This window comes from Zootoca vivipara, chromosome 2 (assembly GCF_965207765.1).
Source record: "Zootoca vivipara chromosome 2, rZooViv2.hap1.1, whole genome shotgun sequence".
Classification (NCBI taxonomy): domain Eukaryota; kingdom Metazoa; phylum Chordata; class Lepidosauria; order Squamata; family Lacertidae; genus Zootoca; species Zootoca vivipara.
Window position 1 is genome coordinate 57,525,887 of NC_142584.1, and position 24,624 is coordinate 57,550,510.

Consider the following 24,624-nt stretch of genomic DNA (forward strand, 5'->3'; position numbering starts at 1 on the left):
TCCCATCTTCCCCGACCACTGGTCCTGTTAGCTAGGGATCATGGGAGTTGTAGGCCAAAACATCTGGAAGGCCGCAGTTTGGGGATGCCTGCTATACATGCTTACTCAGAAGCATCAATGAGTTTGACAGAATTTATTCTCAAATAGCTGTGCATTTGACTGCAGTTATATTTTATTAATTTTATTAATGGAGTGAGCATTCATAAACAGTGGGTTTAAAGAGAGAGGGAGGGAGGGAGAATAAATTATCTCTTGATTATTTCTACTAAGAAACCTTGAAACATTTGACTGAGGGAACAGAAATGTGTTTTCACAGACATAAGCAGAGAGAGAGAGAGCAGCTGTTGGATTGAATCCCACACATTCAGGAGTGGTTTTGCAAGGCCTAAAAACGGAAACTCTGCCTGTCAAGAAGCTAAATTTATTTGATCTCGATTGAGTCAGGAGCTGTTTGGAGCCTGTGAAGTAAATGTAATCTGATGAAGACTTTCATGCTTTCATCAAGCTTTCACATTTATTCCTCAGTTTCTCAATTTTGCCTCAAAAACAGAGGTAAAATTGACGCAGGGCTAACAGTGGCATCAAATAGAGCTGAAGTACATGCTGAAAAACCTCAGGTGACTGGGAGGAATCCCCATGTTCATGAGGCCCTTACAAAACAAAAACCAACAGCAGCAAAGTGCACACTGGGACTATCCTGATTACTTTTCTGCCCCAGTGAAAGTGCATGGGAAACTCCTGTCATGTTTATGTGACTGGGATGCAAACCTCTCTTGCTGAGGGTGGATGGAGGCAGCAGAGGTGGAGGCAGCCACCTGAGGGCCTCAGCAGAGCAAAGGTACGTGAGGGGAGTGAAATTGCACCGCAGGAGAAGGAAGAACCATAAGGAAACAACACTTAAGGTCAGAGGGATACTGACAGAAAGAGAGGGAGAAATAAATCAGAGGATTAGACAAATTCATGCAGGGTAGTCCTATCAGTGGCTACAGGCCACTATCACTGTTGGAGGCAGCATGCTTCTGAATACCAGTCTCTGGAAACCATGGGACGGGAGAGAGCTCTCATTCTCAGGTCCTGTTTGTCAGTTTCTCACAGGAGCTGGTTGGCCACATTGGCCTGATCCAGCAGGCTCTTCTTATGTACTTAAATAAACTAGGCCTACCGAGGAGCCAGCATGTGTGGGTAAGAAGATGGACATCCTTTTATTTTATTTAAAACACACACACACACCCCTTCCCTATACTGTAGTGTGCAGGATTGCCTTCAGGCGTCTCGGAGGTCATATAACTCCATACGCTCCAACATTTCTCCAATGAAAATAGGGACATCCTAAGGAAAAGTGGGGACATTTCAGGGTCAAATCAGAAACCGGGACGGCTTCTCTAAATCAGGGACATCCCTGGATGAGAAGTAGAAAGCTGCCAATGGGTGGGGGAAATATCAGTTGTTAATAAAGACACACTCTAGAGCAGGCATCCCCAAATGCCTCCAGATGTTTTGAACTACAATTCCCATCATCCCTGACCACTGGTCCTCTTAGCTAGGGATCATGGGAGTTGTAGGCCAAAACAGCTGGAGGGCCGCAGTTTGGGGTTGCCTGCTCTAGAGTGCTGGATTTTGACCATCGTTTCAAGCTAGGGTGGTTAGTACTTTTGACTTTGGGTGGTGTAACTTTTCGTTTTATGAATAAACCCCTGAAATTCATGCTCATTGATGGGGCATTTAATAGGGGCATATATTTAATTGAATTAAGATATGAATCATAGAGGGGGAAACAGGCTCAATGCTGAGGTATATCAGTGAATGCTATCTTCAGTTGCCTTAATTCCCAACATTTGTATTTCAATAAACTTCTATTGGTTTCAGTGAGGGGAATAAAATGTAGATCTTGCTAGTTCACTGTATGGTCATTAATGACTCTATACAATCAGCAGAGCAACAGGTAAAGCAAATCTGGAAGTATGGAACCAGTGCACAAACCTTTAGCCTTTCCAGTGGCCTTCCACCCATCTTTATTGACGCTCCTAAAATTTAAGGATGCCATCAGTGAACCTGTTTGGAGAGAGTACAGGGTGATTTCCAAAATCTTTATGCATCCAGCAGCTTTCATCATATCACCAAGGATTAAAAATGCAAGGGATTTCAGTGTGCTAAGTAAATGGGAGCATGTTATAATATACAACTGGAGATCTAAAGGGAAGTCTTGTGGAATAATCCAAGCCAGGTGCAAATGACAAGGTATTCTTCCACCCCCCAGTAATGATTTTCACACAAAGTGACAGGAGACACCACAAGTGTGGGGGTAATTCTACGATTTTCTTTTTCCCAGTGGAACTTTTGGTCTTCGCATAAGTAATCAGAGACAACCCTGATAAAGGAATGTGGCTCATTGGTTCCAATGGGTAAATTTAAAAATGTCTATAACATGAACAGCGTAGGCATACATCTGGCAAGATCATGCCCAAGGTGATCATGTTCAGGTATCAAAAGGTGCCTGGACAGGACAGAAATGTCATACAACCTGTTCAGCAGCTTTAGGCTTACTGGCTTGGATTAAATAAAAAATTCCTTCCAGTAGCACTTTAGAGACCAACTAAGTTTGTCATTGGTATGAGCTTTCGTGTGCATGCACACTTCTTCAGATACTGGCTTGGATTAGTAAACAATAGGGTTGCCATAATTTTTTTCAGTCTTAAGTTCAGTTCTCTACATTTCCAAATCAGTTTGTGATTTATGTCTTTTAAGTCCTCATGAAAATTCACCAGCATTTTAGTGTGGCACATGTTTAGTGAGATACACGCTACACTTTAACCTAACAAAACATTTTCCCCCTCTAATATTATGCATTTTGTATGTTATTTTCACCAATAAATACATTTTTATGCACATCCTACCCCAGTACATGCATTTTGTATGCATTATTTGGCCGGAGAACTGTACTGTAAAATTAATAGAATTTCAGGTTTCAAAGAATGACTATGTTTTGGTTCACCTCGTGCTTTGGAAAGGTAAGTTTTACCTTTAAATGCTGATTGGGTCAAATTGTTCCCCCATCCCTAGCTATTAGTCTTGGTCCACAGCTTACTCTGTCCCTCTCACCTCTTCTGGAACCTGGAAGGTAAGAGGACAGGTTTGTTTCACAGTCTCAGGGCCAAGCTTTGGATGTCCAGATGCAGCCTCAAGGACTAGCAAACATTATGCATCAAACTGGAAACACCAAAGTATAAGAGGTAAAATTTGTCAAAGCAAATCTGCCCGAAAACTAACTCTCACTAGTGTAAATAGAAATGGATTGAGAGCATGCAAGCAAGCAATGGAAGGATATTTCTCATGTTGTAAGTATTGGAAAGAAAGTGTTGCTATTGTCCAGTGTATTTTGCAAAGATGGTTATGAGACTGAGAACTGAAGGGAAACATTTAAGTGCACCATGTTGATGGGTATTATAGCTGAATAACCAGGCAGCATTTCTGTGGACTGGCAAGTATCCAAACATGTCCCAAGACTCCTCAGATTAGCAGTAAGCACTCATACACATCTTAAGGGGACATTAGTTTAAATGACAACAGGAAATACATTAGATAGATGAGAATCCTTGAACTTTAGCATCACCTGGGAATGTATATAAAGCAGCAAATTACTTGAGAGGCTGCCAGAAAGCATGCCTGTTGGATCATTCAGTGAGCTGGGAGGATTTCCTGAAGAAGCAAAGGTGTTAGTCTAACAACCAGGCTCAGGGGGTTAGAACTTTGACAGAGCATGGACTGAAATTTCCACCAGGCAATTAATGCTTTTGGTCATGGAAACTGTATAACAGATGTGAGGAACCAGTGGTCTTCCAGATACAACTTCCTTGGCCCAGTATACCTGAAGGAGCGTCTCCACCCCCATTGTTCAGCCCAGACACTGATGTCCAGCTCTGAGAGCCTTCTGGTGGTTCCCTCACTGCAAGAAGTGAGGTTACAGGGAACCAGGCAGAGGACCTTCTCAGTGGTGGCCCCCGCCCTGTGAAACGCCCTCTGATCAGATATATAAACAACTACAGTAATCTGACTTTTAGAAGACATCTGAAGGCAGCCTTGTTTAGTGAAGTTTTTAATGTTTGATGTTTTACTGTGTTTTTAATATTCTGTTGGACTTCACCCAGAGTGGCTGGGGATACCCAGCCAGATGGGTGGGGTATAAGTATTAAATTATTATTATCCTTATAACTCCCATCACCCATGACTATTAGCCACACTGGTGAGAGTTGGGAATCCAAAAACATATGGAGTCCAGCGTATGAAGTTCCTGTATTCTGGAAATCAATCTCATTTTAGCCTTAGGCTCAAAATTTTTGTCTTTACCCCATCATATGAACTCGGGAAGCTGTCTTATATTGAGTCAGACTGTTGGCTCATTTGGCTTAGTACTATCTACACCAGGGGTTGCCAACCTGGTCCCTACCACCCACTAGTGGGCATTTCAGGATTCTAGGTGGGTGGTAGGGGGTTCTATGGCACAAGCTGAATCCTCCTTCCATTGAGCACTAATAGGCGGTAAGGAAATTTTACCATCAAGAAAGACGCATTAGTGGGTGGTAGGTATACACAGACTGGCAACATCTCTCCAGGATTTCAGATAGGGGTCTCTGCTAGCCCTACCTGGAGATGCTGGGAATTGAACCTGGGGCTTTCTGCATGCAAAGCAGATGCTCTGCCGCTAAGCTATATTACCTATTGCTCTATTCTTCCCCACTGTTTCCTGGCCAGGGTTAGGATTGATTGGTTATTAACCCTGTGCTAGTTCCTATGGTACTGGTTTGCTTTTAGAGCCTGTGACAGAAAGAATTGGAGGGGTCCATCCTAGCCTCTGCTTTTGGGCCCATCGCTGGGTTTAGTCCTGTAGAAGTGTAAGGTTTCTAACAGGAATATTTATTGACCTTGAAATAAGGTTCCGGAGGATGACTCTACATTAGGAGCCAAGTTAAGGGCACGGTAAGGGTCACATGAAAGCAATTAACCAAATGGATGGGAGAGATAAAATCTGAAGTCTAAAGAAGTTAAGGATCAATTCGTGGAAGGGGAGTTTATCAGTAAAAAGACTGGCTATTGGATGGTGGCGGAATTCTAGACGTGAGTTAAATAATAGAAACTGAGTAGGCGTTCATAATACACTGCTGTGGTGTTTTTTGTTTTGTTTTTTTCCAACTAACCCTGCATTGATGGCTGTCCTGCTTGTGTTAATGTAACAGAGCATGGGATATAGTGTAACTCCCCACCAGTCATAGCATACCAGCACCAGTTTATCAATCCCATACACTGTGGGGTGGATGTCAAATGCTTCCTCCTGGGTGTCTTCGTTGATGCTTCTGCTTTGTGGCCACACTCCATCTATTTCCCCTAGGTGAGGGCTCTGCAGTTGTCCTGATCTTTCCATCAGGGGTGTATGGAACTATTTTCTCCTTGCGGGAGAAATTATATATATATATATATATATATATATATATATATATATATATATAATTTTTCATTAATAACAATCCAATAGAGGCCACATTAATACAATACCAAATCATACCACATCATAATACAATAAAAAAAGCCAATTAATCAGTTCCGAAGTCAATGTTGTTGGATGACTTCCCGTGTTCCAGTTATCAGGAGTTGATGTTATCCCTTGGCCCTGCTCCAATTTCGATTAATTAGTCCAAATACAACAATTCTGATCTTAATCGTTTATTTTAGCAGCCACTGGTGTGGTGACTTTCGTTCATATTTAATAAATCTATATAATAATAATAATAATAATAATAATTTATTACTTATACCTCGCCCATCTGGCCTGGTTCCCCCAGCCACTCTGGGCGGCTTCCAACAAAACACTAAAATACAGAAATCCATCAAACATTAAAAGCTTCCCTAAACAGGGCTGCCTTGAGATGCCTTCTAAAGGTCTGGTAATTGTTGTTCTCTTTGACCTCTGGTGGGAGGGCATTCCACAGGGTGGGTGCCACTACCGAGAAGGCCCTCTGCCTGGTTCCCTGTAACTTGGCTTCTCGTAGCGAGGGAACCGCCAGAAGGCCCTCGGCGCTGGACCTCAGTGTCCGGGCAGAACCCGCAGTGTCCGGCCATTAACTTACAGAGGGAATTTATATGATGCAGTTATCTGTGTGAAATATTTGTTTACCTTCTTCTTTTCCTTCATGTTGTAATCAATCAATTCTCTTCAACACTGCCCCTTCCCCGAGAACTCATTTCTTAGTAAGCCATAATTTCTCCATTTTGCCTCTCCAAAACCGAAAGCACTCTAGCATCTGGCCGTGACTCCTGGCCTACTTTCCAGCATTGGTCTCCTTTGATCCAACCTTCTAATGAGCTGGTGTCTCGCCAAAACCACAATAAATCAGAATTAGAGCTCTCTTTAGTAGGCAATGTCGCAAGTCATCACAGTATTTCACACAGTCTATTCTTTCAAACACTCCATAAAGAAAATTATACGTTCTTGTTGAATCCCACACGAATCAATACCTGCACGCTCCCAGGATCACTGGCCCAAAGTGCCCCAAGGAGAGGACTTCCAGTGGTGCCACCATGGCAAACAGCAGATTCCACGATAGCGGATGCTAGCCGTGCAGTTAATTAAGGATAATTAGGGAGTAATTATCCTTACAAGCAGGTATTAATTTGTGTCCCTCCAACCGTACCAGTAGTCAACCCATTTCAGTAAATAATATATGATAAAAATAGGAGGGGAAATGTCCCAGTGTGGATCTGAACCAGTGATTCCGTGATCAGATGTGTTTGTGCATTATCAGAATGGAGCTTTAGCATTGGCCACGGCCTTTACTTGTTTCTGTGCATGTCTTGCATATTAGGGCCACAAGGGACTCCACCTCAGTCTTCATGGATTGGCAACTTCCATGTCCATGTGGCATGTGGGCTTCATTTCTGGTCCAACCACTGATTGGTGGGCTGCAGCAGTGTCTCTAGGGATGCTGGGGACATAACATGTTCTGTATTTTCTGTTTTTCATTTCCTCACCTGAGCACACATTGGATATGGTGACCATCCCACCAGTGTAGTGACAGTGTAACTCCAGACCCAAAGGAATGTAAGTAGAGGATTGCTGTGCCCATAGAGAAGCTGAGCAGAACTGCGGCAGACTCTTAGTGAAGACCCATGACCTTTCGACTTCAATTGAAGCCGGTAGATGAGTTAATTGTGCAGGTATTTACACACGTATCCATGCAGTCCCCCTGCCCAGTGGCAACACACACAGAAATCCTCCAGAAGGAAGATACACATTTGTATACATTTTACATTTTTAATATTTTAACATTTAATATTTATCAACCCCTTGCAGTTGGTTAACATTCTTCAAATGGGTTATATTTCCAAAAGATGTTGTTGATATGTAATCTTTTCGTGAAGAGAAGCCAAGGCAATAAAGATCAGGAGGGGATGGGGGAGAACCTCAAGTATCCAGACTCTAGGCCAGCTGCTTTGCTTCTTTTTCTTACCCTGTGAAAAGTTTGAAATTGTTTGAATAGTTGTCCCCCCCCCCCCTTGCCATCCTTGCATTCAAGCCCATGTCAAAAGTTCACTGTGTAATTATGATGCCAAGAGGTGAATAATAGTTGAAATTCCTTGTATCAGACTACCCTGCCACAGGATCTGAGTGAATCCTGTTGACTTCAATTACTGCCCAGGAAAGAGGATGGGTCTTCGAAGGGAAGCACACATTCTTCTAAGCTCTTCAGGCATAAGAAATTATTCAAAAGGCAACGGCACCCCCCAAACAAGCAGCTGCAGCTCACACTTGACATATGCGGGGTCATTCCCAGTAGTGACAAATGTTGGTGTAAAGTTACTGATGATTTGCACACCGGCTGGGAAGCATGTAATTTAGCCTGCCGTGGTAATTTAGGAAGTCATAAACTGATGGTGTTTGAATAGGGCAGATGAGTGGAGTGAGGGGGTGTCATGGGTTAGGGTGGCCCACTGAAATCAATGCAGGGATGCAAGACAGGAAAACAACCAGTGGTGAAAGTGAGTGGGTACAGTCTGGTAGGGACAGTGCAGTACTTTGGGGGGAGGTTCAGGGGTACACATACCCCTAAACATTTTGTGAATCTAAGTTTGGCCTCATTGAGGGGCAGTATTTAAATATGAGTAGGAAAATGAGCGTGCCCCTAAACATTTTTTTGGGAGGGAGGGAAGCACGGGGAGACAGTGTATCCACATATGGATTAAAGATTATGTGTGTCACAGGAACCTTGCGCGATGAGAGAGTGGCTATAAGCTTGAAAAGTCTCTGGGAAGTTTTCACACTGTTCTCAGAATTGCTGGCAAGAGATATGGTGGGGGAAATGCTAACTTTTTAAAAAGAGAGATGCTGTGACTTAGGCCTGAATGGAAGCCATGCCATCTGTCTTGGAATATATTAATTCTATGTCTAAAAGGAACTGGATTGCAGTTGCTAAGTAAGGGCAGAAGGAAAAGGGTATCTCTCTACGCTAGTTCAGAGCTACTTTTCTTTATTCTTTGTGTCGGTCTTTCTAGTCAAAGATGACTAGGAGTGATGCTAAAATGCTTAGTGTAGAGGAGTATATGTGGGTGGGTAAAACCCACAACATCAGTAATGTCTGGAGGAAGTTCTATGCACTGTGCTTAACACCACTGAAAGTAGTGTCAGTAACTTTTACTTTTTACTGAATCTATCGAAAATGTAACAGGTTTTTTTAATACTTCGTGAACAACTTAGAAGCCTATTTTGGCATTAAGTAGCATAAATAATAAAAATCATCATCATCATCATCATAGAATTGTAGCGACAATCCTGAGATTAAGAGTCTTATGCTCTACTGACTGAGCTATCCCAGGGATATTATATTGCACATCTTCTTTTCAGATCAAGTTATTTTTACTTTTATTGCATCCCAACTCTGGATAGAAATATGAATTGTTTAGCAAAAACAAATGCAGGTAAGGTACTCTGTTACCTAGTCCACAAATGTGTTAACTGTCTTTACCATTGGGTCAGTCTCCTCCTCCTCCTCCTCCTCCTCCTCCTCCTCCTCCTCCTCCTCCTTCTCTGCAGCAGGCATGAAGAACCTGTGGCCCTCCAGAGGTTGTTGGACTACAGCTCCCATGATTCTTGACCACTAGCCATGCTGGTGGGGGCTGGTTGGAATTGGAGTCCAGCAATATCTTGAGGGTTACATGTTTCCCTTTCTTGTCCTGCTGGTCAATACCAGGGATAAAGAATTCTGGGAGATTTTAGCTGTTCTGTGCTTGGGACCTAAGCCTTGCTCTGCACACATATTTGATCTGAGCACTAGCTGAACATTACCACCACGTTAAAATGGGACGTAAAGCTCTTTAAAAAGCAGTGTCTCAACCCAACCGCAGTCAAGTACTGGCAGGGGTGGACTTTGGTATATGAGGATGAAATTTGGCGCCCCCTCCCCCCATTTCTTATTTTCACAGCAAATCCTTTTGGAACTATTTGTTAAAGAGCCGTCCCCCTCTTACCTTCCATTCTGCACATGCACTCAATTGTGCTACAGTGGTACCTCAGGTTACAAACACCTCGGATTACAAACACTTCGGGTTACAGACTCTGCTAACCCAGAAGTAGTACCTCGGGTTAAGAACTTTGCCCCAGGACATAGCTGCCAAGTCTCCCGCTGAAAAATGTGGGATCAGCGTGACACCGGAAGTCGCTTCTACGCATGTCTGGACTTCTGGTGCCGCTCCGCCCATGCCTGGGCACCGAAAATCGGGCGGTGCTAGGACCCAAAACGGAGCCTTCCTGGCAGGTAGGAAATCCGGGGGATTTACGGGATTTTTCCCAATCCCGGCTGCCAGCGGGAAATGGTTTAAAATACGGGGGTTTCCCGCGAAAAATGGGAGACTTGGCAGCTATTCCCCAGGATGAGAACAGAAATCATGTGGCAGCAGTGGGAGGCCCCATTAGCTAAAGTGGTACCTCAGGTTAAGAACGGATCTCCAGAACAAATTAAGTACGTAACCAGAGGTACCACTGTATTTTGCACTCCCTCAGCTTAGCGGCCTGTGGGTGGGGGGAGCCATTTGTACCGCTCTAAATCTGGCACTGGAGGGTAAGGGTGGGGAGAAGGGCTGCCTTTTATTTTGCACATAATTACCTGTGTACAGTGGTACCTTGGGTTAAGAACTTAATTTGTTCTGGAGGTCCTTTCTTAACCTGAAACTGTTCTTAACCTGAGGTACCACTTTAGCTAATGGGGCCTCCCGCTGCTGCTGCACTGTTCTCATCCTGAAGCAAAGTTATTAACCCGAGGTACTACTATTTCTGGGTTAGCGGAGTCTGTAACCTGAAGCATCTGTAACCTGAAGTGTCTGTAAAGCAAAGGCATTATTTCCATCAACTAGCAGAGCTGGATTGGTTAGGAGGCTGTGGAAATGCCAATGGTGTGTTTTGTTTTATGTGCCTGCATCAGCATGGGCATTTGTGTGAGAAAGTGTATGTATTAATGTGTGAGAGAGAGCAGTAAAAGAGAGGGAGAGAGTGCTTTGTGCCTGAAAGTCTGTTGTGTGCGCGCACATGCACTATTTATGTGGTGAATGTACATGTATGGTGAGCGTAGGTGTATATGGTCTGCAAATGGAGTGTGCATTTATGTCTATGCTTATGTACATGCATTGGCCACACTCACTGCTGGCATGCACCTATTGGAGGGGTGGCTGACCATCAATGCAGCTCTCAAGTCGGGAAATGTTAGCCACCCTGATCTACAACATAAATCAGTGGATTTTTTTTTTTTTTTTTGGTGGAAGTTGAAAGGCTCAATACACACTCAGTGGCCATTTACTGCTGTGGAAAGAAGCACAGAGGATACTAAGGCTGCAGTTTGTTGCTCTGATTAGTTCAAGTGAAAATGTTGATTCTTCTGCTCATGCAGATCATATAAGTGTGATATCTCTCTGTCTCGTTTTGGAATGGTTTGTGAGGTTTTTAAATTGCAGTGATTTTTATTTGTTTTAAAACCGTACTTTTCTGTTTGTTGTAACCCACCCTGGGATCGACCTCATGGTGAAGTGTGGGTTATAAATCTTATTTATACATACATACATACATACATACATACATACATACATTCTTACATGTTAATACTGATTGCTGATGAATACTTTTTTATTTGTAGTTTAATTCCAGCATTGTAAGAGTTAATCTGGTAGATTTGCTTTCACTTTAATTCTTTGATGAGCCTTTAGCTTACAGCTGCGTTGAGCCTGAGTGTATATATTTATGTGTGTGTGTCTGTATATAGTGTTGGAGTAATCCAGCTGCTCTAGAGGGTTGGGGTTTTTTGGAGAAGTATTTAAGAAACCAATTTTTTGGGTAAGTTTAAAGGCTTCAGTGTGCAAACTGGTTGCTATTTTATTTGCTTTTAAAAAGTGGCTTTGTAATGTGTTCCTAGTTATACAGCTTCAAGAAAGTTTATATTTGTTTATATATTTTATCATATATAAATTATAGCAGTAGTGTGTGTGTGTGTGTGTGTGTGTGTACATACACACGTGTACACATTATATTTGCTACCACTATAATTTATTTTAGGTATTTATGCTTATAAAGAGCTATAATTATAACTTCATTAGTTTTAAAATAAGAACATGTTGAGTCTTACAGAGTCATCCTACATGATGACTACGAGAGTGAGCTCCATTGAGATACAGGGACTTGCTTCCTAGTCAGCTGGTATACGAGTCAACCTCACTTCATTAGAAGTGTGACTTCTGGATTATGTTTGATGGCTGTCTTGCAACAATTCCATTATTAAGGAAGAGGCTGCTGTAATGGAACATATGTCAGAAAACAAAGGCAGAGGAACAATGGCTTTTCCAAAGCCTCTGAGCCCAAGACTTTGACTGAGGCATGTTTTGAATGCAGGTACATATCTAGCAGTCTATGAAGTGACTGCACACACCTCCCAGTACTTTTGTCATCAGCAGCTGCTGCTTAATGACAGTCATATCTCATTTCCTCAGAATGCATTCGAGGTCATGCACAATGGCATCATCGGGGTCCTTCAGTCTGTAACATGACTTTGTAATAGGACTCCATTTCTGAAGATTTAGACCTGATGAATAAGTTGTCACTGTGGCCTGGCTGTTGTGAAAAATAATAATTCTGCATGGTTTGGGAAGCACCCTATTTTTGGTAGTGTATGGACACATCACCCACATAGGTTGGTCAAACCGTGTCTTTCTTTACTCATGATGGCCAGTAACAACACAGCTGAGTTGTCTCAGCTGGCATTGAAAGGAAGCAGGGTGAGGCGTCCTACATGTGTACGTTTATTGTACAAATGTGTGTGTAGTTGGGTTACGTGGGTTTTTTTTTGAAGCTGTCTCATGAACTGAGTCTTTGGGTGAGTCTTGGGTAGTTCTGCTTAGGGTGACTGGTGATCGGCAGTGACAAAGACAACTTTATTTTCAGACAGCAGAGGTATTCCAGGTTGCGAAAAGCCTTGTGACACTGGAAAGACCTCATCCAGAGGTTGAATTCTTTCTTACCCTTCTTCTGCCATGGTCTTCAGTTGAGGGAACCATATTAACACCAGTATTGAAATTACTGATGTATCCAGTGCTTTTTTAAAAAGGGGGGGGGTACTCAAGTGTAGGCAGTACTGACACCTCTTTTTGTTGTTGTTAAAAAGTGTGGCACTTACTTTAACTATTTCATGGTGGGGACTAGCACCTATTTTTCTAGGGGGGGGGGAGCACTGGCTGTAACTGACCTTTAAATTTTGTGTTGACTCCCAAGCTTTCTACTTGGGTGGGCTAGTGGTCTGGAATAATAACATAAATTAAGTCTGCAATCCTAGACACTTAGCCAAGGAGGGACTTAACTTCTGAGTTAAGGATAACACTGTAAAGCTCTCTGAACTGTTTCCAACTTTTGCTTTGTGTGCCAGTCAATTCTAAACAACCGTCTTATTGTTGTATTATAGGTTCCTAGGCACATTCTTGTCCAAGAATTGGATATGTTTCGTATTAAATGCTAATGAATTGAGGTGTCACTGGTAGTTGTGCACAGTAGTGCTGTGAAAACAATGTTCAATTTCATGTTCAGATAAACAATTTTTTAAAGCAGGAATTGACACAGTTAAACGACTCGATATAATTTCTGTATTTCCTGGAGGAAGCAAATAAATGCAGAATGGTGTGACATACTTTTCTACATTTAAGTCATTTCTGTTCCTCTTAAAATAGAGACTGCCTTGAAATTTCCTTAGCTGCTGGTGTTACACATGCATATGCTGATGTCATGCAATTTGTTTACAGACCTTGTTACCCAGAGGTATATGAATTAGCTCAACAATCACTTTCTGGCAGTGACAGTTCAAGCCCTGCTGTTCTACCTAGCAATCTTGAGTCAGCTGACAAAAAGACAGAAATCTGAGCATACTCTGAGATCACTTCCTCCATTTATCCCTAAGTGATTAGTGTGACACCCAGTAGCTCAAGGGTCTACCAACGGCTTAGCCTCCGCTCATGGAAGGCCACCTTTTGAAAACTTTTGCGGTGCGATTTGCATGCAACATTTTCCAAGGAGATTGATGAGTCTCAGCAGGGACACTCAGGTTTGAACAGTAGAGTCTTTTCTGAAAGATTGTATGACCAGAATTTTTTGTATTCGTTTTTACTGCTTATACAAACACAAACAGGTATGTAAAAACAGCATGCCATTTAACCATTGGGCAAAAAAATAAATAAATCTGATCACAGCTTTGTGATTGCAATGCTAAACCCTGACAGTGCTTTGGGGTGTTATACACCTTTTGTGTTTTGTAATAAAGAGGTTGTGTTGCTCTTTTTTGTTTTTCAGGTGCAATGGCAGCACGTTAAAAAAACCAAAGCACAGATTTCAGGCTTTTGCTTTCAGCTGGAAGAAAGCACTCTGCTTTAGCCCTGCACTTGAGCTGCTTGACAGGCCAGTAGATTTATGCACCATCAGCTGCTTCTATATTAAATGCTGCACACATAGTTAAAATTAGAAGTTAATCAGATCAGGTTTCCAAGAGTGGATTCTGCTATACATCCCTCAGACAGGCCGGGTCCATGGCCTGGGCTTCCTAGCGCTAATGGATAGATTGTCTGGCAGACCTCTGCTATTCCGTTAATCCAAAAAATCCGCATCCACTTGCTATCAAAACACCTAATTATGTTTGTGGTATATTTTGAGGCACTGTTGCACTCCTCTAGGAAAGAAGTTGCAAAGAAGCAGCACTCTGCAAAAGGCAAAGTGTAAGCATGCAATTTGCTTTTATAAAAGGTAGTATATTTTACTGTGGGTTTAGTGTCCAGAAAGACAGTGTATAAAAATTCAGAGGTGTGTTGTTGTTGTTTTTTTTTGGGGGGGGGAGGTAGTGGGAGGAAGACAGCAGCTGATGTACAAGCCCAAACTACAGGATACAACAAGAGGATAGCCATGATTCGTTGTTGTTCTCTTGCAAATGCCATATTGGTTCTGGACTTTTACTTTCAGGAATCAGTATGAAGAAGAACAAATACATAGATCATACTCACCTTCATTTTAATTGGGCGGCCATTTGTTCATCTTAGATTCTGAATATTTCAACCTCTTAGCTGAGTAATGATGCTCACAGAAAACTTGCATCCACAGGGTCAACATAGGTTCAATGTAGCTCTTCATATACTGCAGCACACTGTCCATTATACACTCCAATCTATTTATCATGGTTCTTACTGGTGCCTATCCTTCATTCTTTGAGCCCCCTGGGATGATTGGTCAATTCCTATTTTATTAGCTGTTTTTGAAATATGTACTTGTGAAGAATACATCTAAATTCAACACTGCATCCTCTAAATTTGCAGCGTTTGGTGTATTTTATATTCGCTTTGAATTATTAGATTGTCTCTGCTTGAAAGCACATGGGTTTGGCAAGATTGCATTATTCTTCCATTTTAGTGGCTTTAAGTTGACCTATGATAAATACCGGTACTTGTTTTCTCAAGTTGCAATGTTTTCCCATTTGAGGACAGCTGAATAAGTTGTCTGAGTGTCTGAGGAATTAGGTTTTGGACTTAGTATTTAATGAGAAGTGAGATAAACCATTTGTCATGAGAGCACATTACGACAGTGAATTCCACCAAAGTACACAGCTAAACATTATTTGTAGACAATTTCCTGTTCCAAAGTGTGCTAGCCCTTCCAGGCCAGTCAGCTAAGGTAGGAGACAATGACCTGTGCTCCCATACAATCTGCAATAGGAGCACTGTATGATTTGGTGCCAATGGAAGCTTGCCTTCTGATGCAAACAGCTGTCATCAGGACCATGGAAGGAGAATGGTTGAAGTCTCCCTCCTCACCCAGTCCCATTTCTGTTCTCTCTCCTCCCACCTTCTGCCTCAGGCCAGCTGCTAATCAAACTTTTTGAAAGCATGCACATTATCTGCATTCACACAGTGTTGTGTCATTTCAGACTGTAGAATTGTAGAATAGCAGGAGCCATAATGTTTGAGTCAAATAGTAATTCAGGGCTGTCTGTGGGACAGCAAAGGACCACCTCATCCCAGGATAGCAAAAGTACTGAATCATGCTCATAACCAATGTCCACAATCTTAGCAATGTCTCCTTGAGTTACATGTTGGCCTTTATATGGATGGGCACACCCAGAGTGTGCAGTTTGAAAGTTTGAATAGGGAGTGGGATCCCCCCCACACACTTCTAAGGTGAATTTAGACCTAGCACTTGGCGATGGATTCTTAAAGTAGCAAATAAGGGTTTTCCCCAAACTATTTATTTCATATTTCAAAGTACTTTTGAGCAGTTGCTTAGCCCTGTGAAAGTTTCCTCAACACTTAAAAGATTCTCTGAGAGACCAAGCAAAGCCTGTTTCTAATGACATTTTGAGGATGGCCAGTTTGTGTGGAATATCTGAAATGTTTATAAAGAGCACAGAACTAGGAAATACCTTTTTATGGCAGTAAGAAAGAACAAAATGCAGGTATTAAGAACAAAAAGCCAGCCCAGTTAAGGAATCAGTGGCTTTAGAAAAGAAATTGCACACAGAGAATGGACTGTTCCTAACCAAATATCTCTTTATTTTAGCTTCAAGCATACAGACATCTTTAAAAAGCACAAGTCAAATTGTACTAAATAAACGCTAGGTTAATTTTTCTATCATCCTCTATTTGGCTTGCAACTGAGGTGTTCTGACTGGATGTTGACTTTTAAATAACCCTCTGCCCTGTTAGCACAAATTTCTTGGCATTCTCTTCTCCCTGTCATAACTTAATGTGGGCATATATCCCCTACTTAAAGGTAAAGATAAAGGACCCCTGACAGTTAAGTCCAGTCAGGAACCACTCTGGGGTTGTGGTGCTCTTCTTGCTTTACTGGCAGAGGGAGCCAACGTTTGTCTGCAGATAGATTTTCCAGGTCATGTGGTCAGCATGACTAAGCCGCTTCTGGTGGAACCAAAGCAGCGCACGGAAACACTGTTTACCTTCCTGCCAGAGTGGTACCTATTTATCTACTTGCACTTTGACGTGCTTTCGAACTGCTAAGTTGGCAGGAGCTGGGACTGTGCAATGGGAGCTCACCCCGTAGCGGAGATTCGAGGTACCGACCTTCCGATTGGCAAGCCCTAGGCTCTGTGGTTTAGAGACCACAGCGCCACCCGCGTCCCTACTTAGTCACCCACAAAATAATATGATCCAGGGATTTTCTTGCATCCTTGGGGAACCCACCGACTTTCATTAATTTTTAGAGAAGCTGCTTGGGGAACAAGCATCGAGCAGTTACTATCAAAGGGGTTGCTGACAGATAAGCAAATAAAAATAACTGGGGGAGTAGAGATCAAATTAACAACTCCATAGTCTCAGAACAAACAAAAAAAGCCCCATGGATCCACTAATTGCCTTGCATTAGTGGTTAATTGACTAACAGGAAGAAGAAAAAGAAGTCCTGAAAACCATAGAAAGCCATGCAGGGGAAAGGCACATATAAGTATCTATCACACCCTCTGGGGCCAGATATCTCCAGTTCTTAATTCCAGGTATGTGAGATCTAGCTAAGAATATGCAGTGATGAGGAAGATACCTTACAAATTTGTCACTATTTTCCTAATCTGGACTGTTTTGTTAACTAGTTGAACTGAAAACATACTGAAAGTCTACTTGCCTTTCTCCCGGGTGCCATTTTATTCCCTTAATCCTCTCCACTTTAAAAAATCTCAAATCCAAGATAGATTTTATCTTGCATCCCTTTTTTAAAAAAAATGTGGAGAGCCCAACCAAGTTAGTTTTGAGTTAGTACAGTCATGTACCTACTTCTGAGCTCCAACTTCTTATTGGGTGCATCTGGATGCATCACAATACAATTCAAGAATCTGAAGAAGAGGAAGCAGCTACTTGTGCTTTTCACATAAAGTTCTTCACAGGTGCTAGTACTGGTGGAAATATGACTGGCAACATAATGTCTGACACCACGAACAGGCAAATATGATATAATGTCTGACACCACCAGCTGGCAAATATGATGATCCAAGAAACAGTAAGGGGCCACAATGAAAAAATTCCCTTGGATTTTTGCTATTGTTGAATGACTTTAACAGATCTGCCAAGAGGTAAATCTTTGCCACTAGGAGGCTCTGCAAGAATAGCTTCTTAGGAAACATAATTCTTTACTAAACAACTAAGATCTGAGGGCGGAGAGGAGATCGAGCCTCCCTGAGTTACATACTATTGTTTCTCTATTAATTCCATTTTGGTATATGGTTATTGCCCCGCCCCTTTGTCACTGGATGTCTTGCCAACAGCGGTTAATTTCCTCTGAATGGGAACAAACATTCTGCAGAACTATGGTGTCTAGTGACAGATTAGCCTTATAACACTCTAAGTCTATGTTGTGTAAAATAAAAAAAATCCTTCAGTAGCACCTTAAAGACCAACTAAGTTTTTATTTTGGTATGAGCTTTCGTGTGCATGCACACTTCTTCAGATACACTTGAAAACCCTGAAGAATATCTGAAGAAGTGTGCATGCACATGAAAGCTCATACCAAAATAAAAACTTAGTTGGTCTTTAAGGTGCTACTGAAGGATTTTTTTTATTTTGCTTCGACTCAGACTAACACGGCTACCTACCTGTAACTAGATCTATGTTGTGTAGTTTTCCTACCTAGAAACATACTGTTGGAAGGGGCCACTAGGGTCATCTGGTCCAACCCCTGCAATGCAGGAATTTTTTGTTCAACGTGGGGCTCAAACCCATGACCCTGAGATTAAAAATCTCATGCTCTACCGACTGATCTATCAAAATTGTTAGTGCTTAACTCTCAAATATCACGAGTATTCTCATGGGATTAGCAGTACAAGTAATGACATGTTTTGGCTGGCATCTCTATTCTATGCTATGTCTTCTTCAAAGGCAAAATATTCAGGAGCCTTTTAAAAACCATTTTTTTTAAAAAAAGCTGGATCTGTTCTTAAATGCTGCCAAATACATTTATAAAAGGCTTTGTAAAAGTTGGGACGTACAAGCCTCATGCTTTCTACTGGGCTTTCTACATCTCTATGCTGTATATAGGAGTCTCTTGTGACTAGCATTTAGCACGTTTTAGAAATTCATTTGAGAACGTTAATTCTGTTCTTTCTTGCCACCTGTCATGTTGGCTCAGATGATCACATTAAGCTTTTACTTCCTTGCTCTATATATTCCTGTTCATCTGTAAAAAATACGAGATGAGCAAATTCTGTAAGAAAATCCACTTACAGAATTGATTGCCATAGGATATTGTGATGCCTCTTAGCTGACCTCTACTGCTGATTCAGAACTTCTTCGGGGGCTACATTTGATTGGGGAAAGACAAAACTCTCTTACCTTAGCAGCTTTGTTGGAATCCAAACTCAGAATAATACGGCCAACCACAAATAAAATGACAGGAAAATGCATAATTAAAATAGATAATTCAGTTAAACAATGCAGCTTTTAGTTCATATTTGTTCTGCATCATCAGTGACTGGAACTAATATACCACCATTACATAAAATATGAAAAATAGCATGGCAACACCAGCCAGACTTCAATTTTGTGTTTTCTCAATGCACTGGAGGCAACTGCCTTGCATTTTGCGATTTAAACAAACATGCAAAGTGAAAAACATACTATCAGAGGACTAAGTTCATGTTGTGTAAAAGTCTATAACAAAACTCCAATTTTATTTTATTGGTTTTAGGCCTTTGTTCCTTCTCAGTTTTACACTCATGATATATCAAATTCATGGGATAGTAACTTTTATGTTCCTAAATAGCCCATGGATCTTTTGAAAAGTGGGTCTTTTTAAATGTCCCTTTGTTTCTAAATATGTGTCACTAATCTTTCCAAGTAATATATGAAGTATTTTAATTAAAAATCTAAATTCCTTGTAGATTCTCTCATTATTGGTAAATAAACAAGGAGATTTTAGATTTTAGAAAAGTGACTTGTCTCTTTGGGTGAATTAAGGAATAGCCATGTTACTGTTGAACTACCGTACTTGTACTGTAATTCCCTAACTCAGCCTTGAGGCATCTTAAATTGAACCACAGGCTTCTCCAAAAGCATCCTTATTCATTCAACTCCTGTGTCCATTCAAACCTGGAAAGGGATGTAAAGATAATGTGCATAAAACAAAATGTAAGAACCCAAACAGAATTTTAAAGCATTGTACACCATAGATGTTCAGCATGCAGACAATCCTGTTAAAATAGCAGTTCAAGATGTTTGAATGTGGTTTGCATAATTCATCATATCCATAGTTAGTGGAAGACTTTACAGATGGACCTTGTTTATTTAACAGCACAAGACACACCCATGCATTAGAATGAATATTGTCTTACCTCTTTACCAGGGGGTTTCAGATATTCCTTTTCCCACCCCCACCCCCACCCTTCACCCAATAGAGTTTATTTCAAAATCTGCCAGAAGAAATGTTAGTTGCTACAACAGATTTAATAGTCTGTCTACTTTTCAGATCTCTGGCAAAGTGCTTCATGGAGCCTTCATAATATTTTCTTAACCCTCTGTGTTACATCTGTCCCTGTCCTGGAGACAGCATAATTGTGCAAACATCTCAGCTATTCAGGTAGTCGTCATTATTGTTTGTGTCAACAGCATGATCGGTATGTACCTTATTATAATCTTGGTGTTGAGTTGCAAAGGTCCTCCTCTCTTCATCTGGCTGAGTCTAATTCCGTCATCTTCACTAAGATCTAAAGTTACACCAAGTAAAGGTTGCCATTTACGTGGAACACTGAGGTTGCTAAAATGTCTCTCTTAGGTACAGTCTATGCTATTTCTTCTTCCAAGGACACAGTCAGGACAATGCAGAGGTTTTTGCCAAAGCAAATTAGAAACTCTTGATGTACAGATATGTGGAGTGAAGCGCCAGTTTTGTTTCTCCTTACCAGTTATTATGAATATGTCATACTGTTAAATTGATAAAGCTGTTCTTGAGTAATGTGAAATTATTCAAATGTGATCTTAGCTTCTTGGGTCAATTGGTAGCAGGGTGAATCATCACATATTTGATAAATTTGATTTTTAAAATTAACCACCAAAGTTTGCTGGTAAGCTACACCCTGTTATAAGTTTGTTCCCACAAGTGTGAAGTACCCAATGGAGACTAAATGCCCAGTACAAGGTTAGTTATACTACAAGTGTGCTAAAGTGGCTGCGGAATTGAGTTCTTTAGGGTGGCAAGGAAATTAGTTTGTTAGGATCTCTCATTTGGGTTATCTGAGAGTGTTCCCACAGCTCAGAATCTTCTTAAACTAGAAAAGATCTGAATTGTAGAGAGCCTGATGAACTTTTACACCGAGTGATGTATCCAAGCACAGTAGTACCTTAGTTCAGTGTTTCTCAACCAGTGTGCCTCCAGATGTTTTGGGACTACAACTCCCATCATCCCTAGCTAGCAAGACCAGTGGTCAGGAATGATGGGAGTTGTAGTCCCAAAACATCTGGAGGCACACTGGTTGAGAAACACTGCCTTAGTTTGCGAGCTTAATCTGTTCCAAAAGTCCGTTCTTAAACTGAAACCATTCTTAAACCGAGGTGCACTTCCCCCAATAACACCTCCTGCTGCCGGTGCCCTTCCACTGTTCGGATTCTGTTCTTAGACTGAAGTAAAGTTTGCAAACCAGGACACTACTTTTGGTTTTGTGGAGTTCGTAAACCGAATAGTTCATAAACAGGGCTGTTCTTAAACTGAGGTACCACTGTAAGTCCTACTCAGAGCAGACCCAATGAAATTAATGTACCTAAGTTAGACCTGTCTATCCATTTCACTGGGTCTGTTCTAAATAGGACCAACACTGGAAACAACACCCAATTTTGATATTTTATTGAATTATTTATAAACTGCCCTCTATCCAAGGATTTCACCGTGGAGCATTTTACTGGAATTTACACACAACAAAAGAGTGAAAGAAAAAAGCATGTCTTTGGAATGTTGTAGCATTCTAAAATAAAGTCATGATCCAGCTCTTCATTTCTGGTTTCAGTGGGTCTTGTAATTTCTAAGGTTATTGTCATTTTAAGATCCTCACCACCTTTTTCTTTTATTCAGGCTACAGTGCTAAGGACCCTTATTTCCAGGAGGTAAATTCCACTTCCTGAAGCAGTAAATGCTATTTGAGAAGTTCAAAAAATGAACAAAAACATCTTAAGGAAAAAGTAGCCCCAAAGTAGACTTTGAAAATTGAGCTATAAATATTTCCATTTAAACATTATCATGTAATATCCCATATTACATGGTAATAATGTAGCATGTTTCTTTATTATTATTATTATTAAACCTGTCTTTGCTCTCTTGCATTTCTTTATTGATTATTTTGGTTATCTTCATATTGTTATTGTTAATCTCCAGTTTTTACTTTTAACTTCTTGCTTTCTTTAGTTTTGCTCAGCTAGGGCAGTTTCTACTTTTGAAATTATTTACTTTCTTAAAGATACTGAGACTGTTCCTATTATTTCTGTTCCATACCTAGTAGTATAGGTATTATTATTTTTATAAATGATTATAATAATTATAATTTCTATGTTGTTGTTTAGTCGTTTAGTCGTGTCCAACTCTTCGTGACCCCATGGACCATAGCACGCCAGGCACTCCTGTCTTGCACTACCTCTCGCAGTTTGGTCAAACTCATGTTCGTAGCTTCGAGAACACTGTCCAACCATCTCGTCCTCTGTCGTCCCCTTCTCCTAGTTATTTGTTTGCTATTTTTATATCCCACCTTTCCTCTAAAGAGCTCAAGGTGGTGTACACAGTTCTGTCCCTCCTCATTTACTCTCCACAACAACCCTGTGAGGTAGGTTAGACTGAGAGGCAGTGACTGGCCCAATGTCACCCAGTGAGCTTCTTGGCTGAGTGGAGTATTCAAGCTTTGGTCTACCAGTTCCTGGGGCAACCTAGGCAGGTGGGTTGGGTATAATAATAATAACAATAATTGGGTATAATACTACTACTACTAACAACAACAACAACAACACTGCCCACCCAGTGATATCTGTAATGACAAATCTTTTCATGGCCAAGAGTGGCATCACTGCAGTCAGGGAATAGTGCAAACTCCCGCCAATACTGTATTTAAAGAGCTAACGATTACACGGAGCAGGAGAGAGTGAGGTCACTTCTACACCAAAACATTTAAAGCACACTTAACAGTTGTGGCTTCCCCACAAAGACTCCTGGGAACTGTAGTTTAAGGGGGCTGAGTTGCTTATTGCTTTATTTATTTATTATATTTGTATCCCACCCTTCCTCCCAAAGGAGCCCGCAGCAGCAAACAGCAACATGTTAAAACAATACAATTTAAAATAAGGTTACCAGATGTCCCCGTTTCCCAGGGACAGTCCCCGAATTAAAAATCAGTCCCCATACAAAATCCATTGAAGCTGAAAAGTGTCCCCGGATTCGATGAAAAAAATATGGTAACCTTAATTTAAAATCAAATTTAAAAAAACAACAAAGCCCCTTACAGAGCTGCAATACCCAGTGCACTTAACAAACTATAGTTATCGGGATTCTTTGAGGGAAGCTATGACTGTTTCAAGTGGTATAAGAGCGCTTTAAATGTATAGTGTGGATGTGACTACAGGCAGAGAACTGGATTGAGAGCTGCCAAGCCTAAACGTGGGGGTCTTCCTACAATGCATGTTCGCTGCAGGATTTGCAGTACAATCAGGGGCAGCTTTCCCTGTTCCTGCAGGACACTGTGGCAGGGATGGGGGCCAAATGTTTCTTGCCAGCTCCACAAATATCACTAGCTGTGGTTAAGTTAAGGTTACATTATTCTTTCCAGTGAATCCGGGGACACTCTTCAACTTCCTCCTAAATAGATGGATTTTGTCAGGGGACTGATTTGTAAATCCAGGGACTGTCCCTGGGAAACGGGGGTGTCTGGTAACTTTAGGTTAAGTCTAGATATCTGTCTTGGTCCAGAATTATTGGAGGTTGCCTGCGCTTATAAGAATAACATATGCTTTTTAAAAAAGCTTAATCTCAAGAGGACCTTTCAAAAAGTTGAAGGGGCTGCAGCATTGTCTTTTCACTTATGTTTTCATCCAGTGGTGATACTGCTAGATTTGGAATAGTGCCGTCCTTTCCACCGACATTCAGTTTTCACCGTCCTAATCTGTTAAACTTGCTCATTGGTTCCCCTCAGGGCAAGGGAAGATGAAGTGAATTATGCTTATCATACAAGCCTGATTGATGTTGTTTCCTCTAGGTTTACAAGGAAATCCTGACCAAGCTCTTCTCTGTGAGTGTCAGCATACTGGCTGGCCCAGAGGAATGTCACAGTAAGTGAAGAGGTTCTCCATTGTGAGCATGATCACCCAATAAAATGTATGTCTGTCTCCCAGTAAGCTGTGCTTATTATTGTTTCTCCCCTGCCCTCAATACACTTAGGACCGAGCGGAAAACTTCCAGCCTGTCACTGACCATTGGATCACCAGCCAGTGGAGAGTTTAGCAGCAGCAGCAAAGCATGTCGCAGTTATTCCACTTTAATTCAGCCGTTATCCACTGACCCTCAAAGAGTAGGTTAAACACTTCCAGTTCCCTTTGCATTAATTTTGGCAAAACGTTGAATCCTGCGTTGAAATTCCAGTTTGTCTGCATTGGTTTCTTTCTCCCCCCCCCCATTTAAAACATGTCTGGCTGGTTTCTTTTCTCTTTTTTTAAGGCATCTATCAATGAGAGGATTAGAAGCAGTCATGTGGCTACCCTGGAGCTTAGCCATTTGTCATATTCTTCCAAAGACATTTAAGAAAGAACAGTGGGATCAAAGCAGCTACTTAGTATAGAGATGGAGAATTCGAAACATCCAGGGATTTAAATGCCTTTCAACTGATTGGGGGAAAGTGTGGGGAGAGATTACATAGGTTTCTTTTTATAAGATTCTGCTAAAGTAAAAAAAGCAAATATATTATCGGTGGTAGTAATTATTTCTATTGTTTTGCACTTTATTGACTAGTAGGCAGTTTCAGGCAGCCCCTATGAAATTGGCTTTGTTGTAAAGAAGTTTTAGAGACATAAATATCTCTTTACAAATGTACTAGTTGTGAATGCAGACAAGCACGC

General features: G+C 41.3%; 1 protein-coding gene across 15 annotated transcripts in view; it reads left to right on the plus strand.

The window, feature by feature from the left end:
- The first annotated feature begins 523 nt into the window (after window positions 1-523).
- Window positions 524-24,624, plus strand: part of MYOT (myotilin) — a 58,740-nt gene continuing 34,639 nt past the window's right edge. The window contains exons 1-4 of one of the 15 annotated variants that reach the window (XM_088661941.1): window positions 13,487-13,697; window positions 13,859-13,963; window positions 23,769-23,841; window positions 23,951-24,080. In XM_088661941.1, the coding sequence (XP_088518067.1) occupies window positions 23,834-23,841; window positions 23,951-24,080 (138 nt within the window). In that variant the 5' untranslated portion in view covers window positions 13,487-13,697; window positions 13,859-13,963; window positions 23,769-23,833. Of the gene's footprint in view, window positions 839-13,360; window positions 13,698-13,858; window positions 14,278-20,016; window positions 20,123-23,768; window positions 23,842-23,950; window positions 24,081-24,624 lie in introns of those variants that run through there. The other 14 variants (XM_088661943.1, XM_035105526.3, XM_088661945.1 and 11 more) reach the window with 14 other exon arrangements.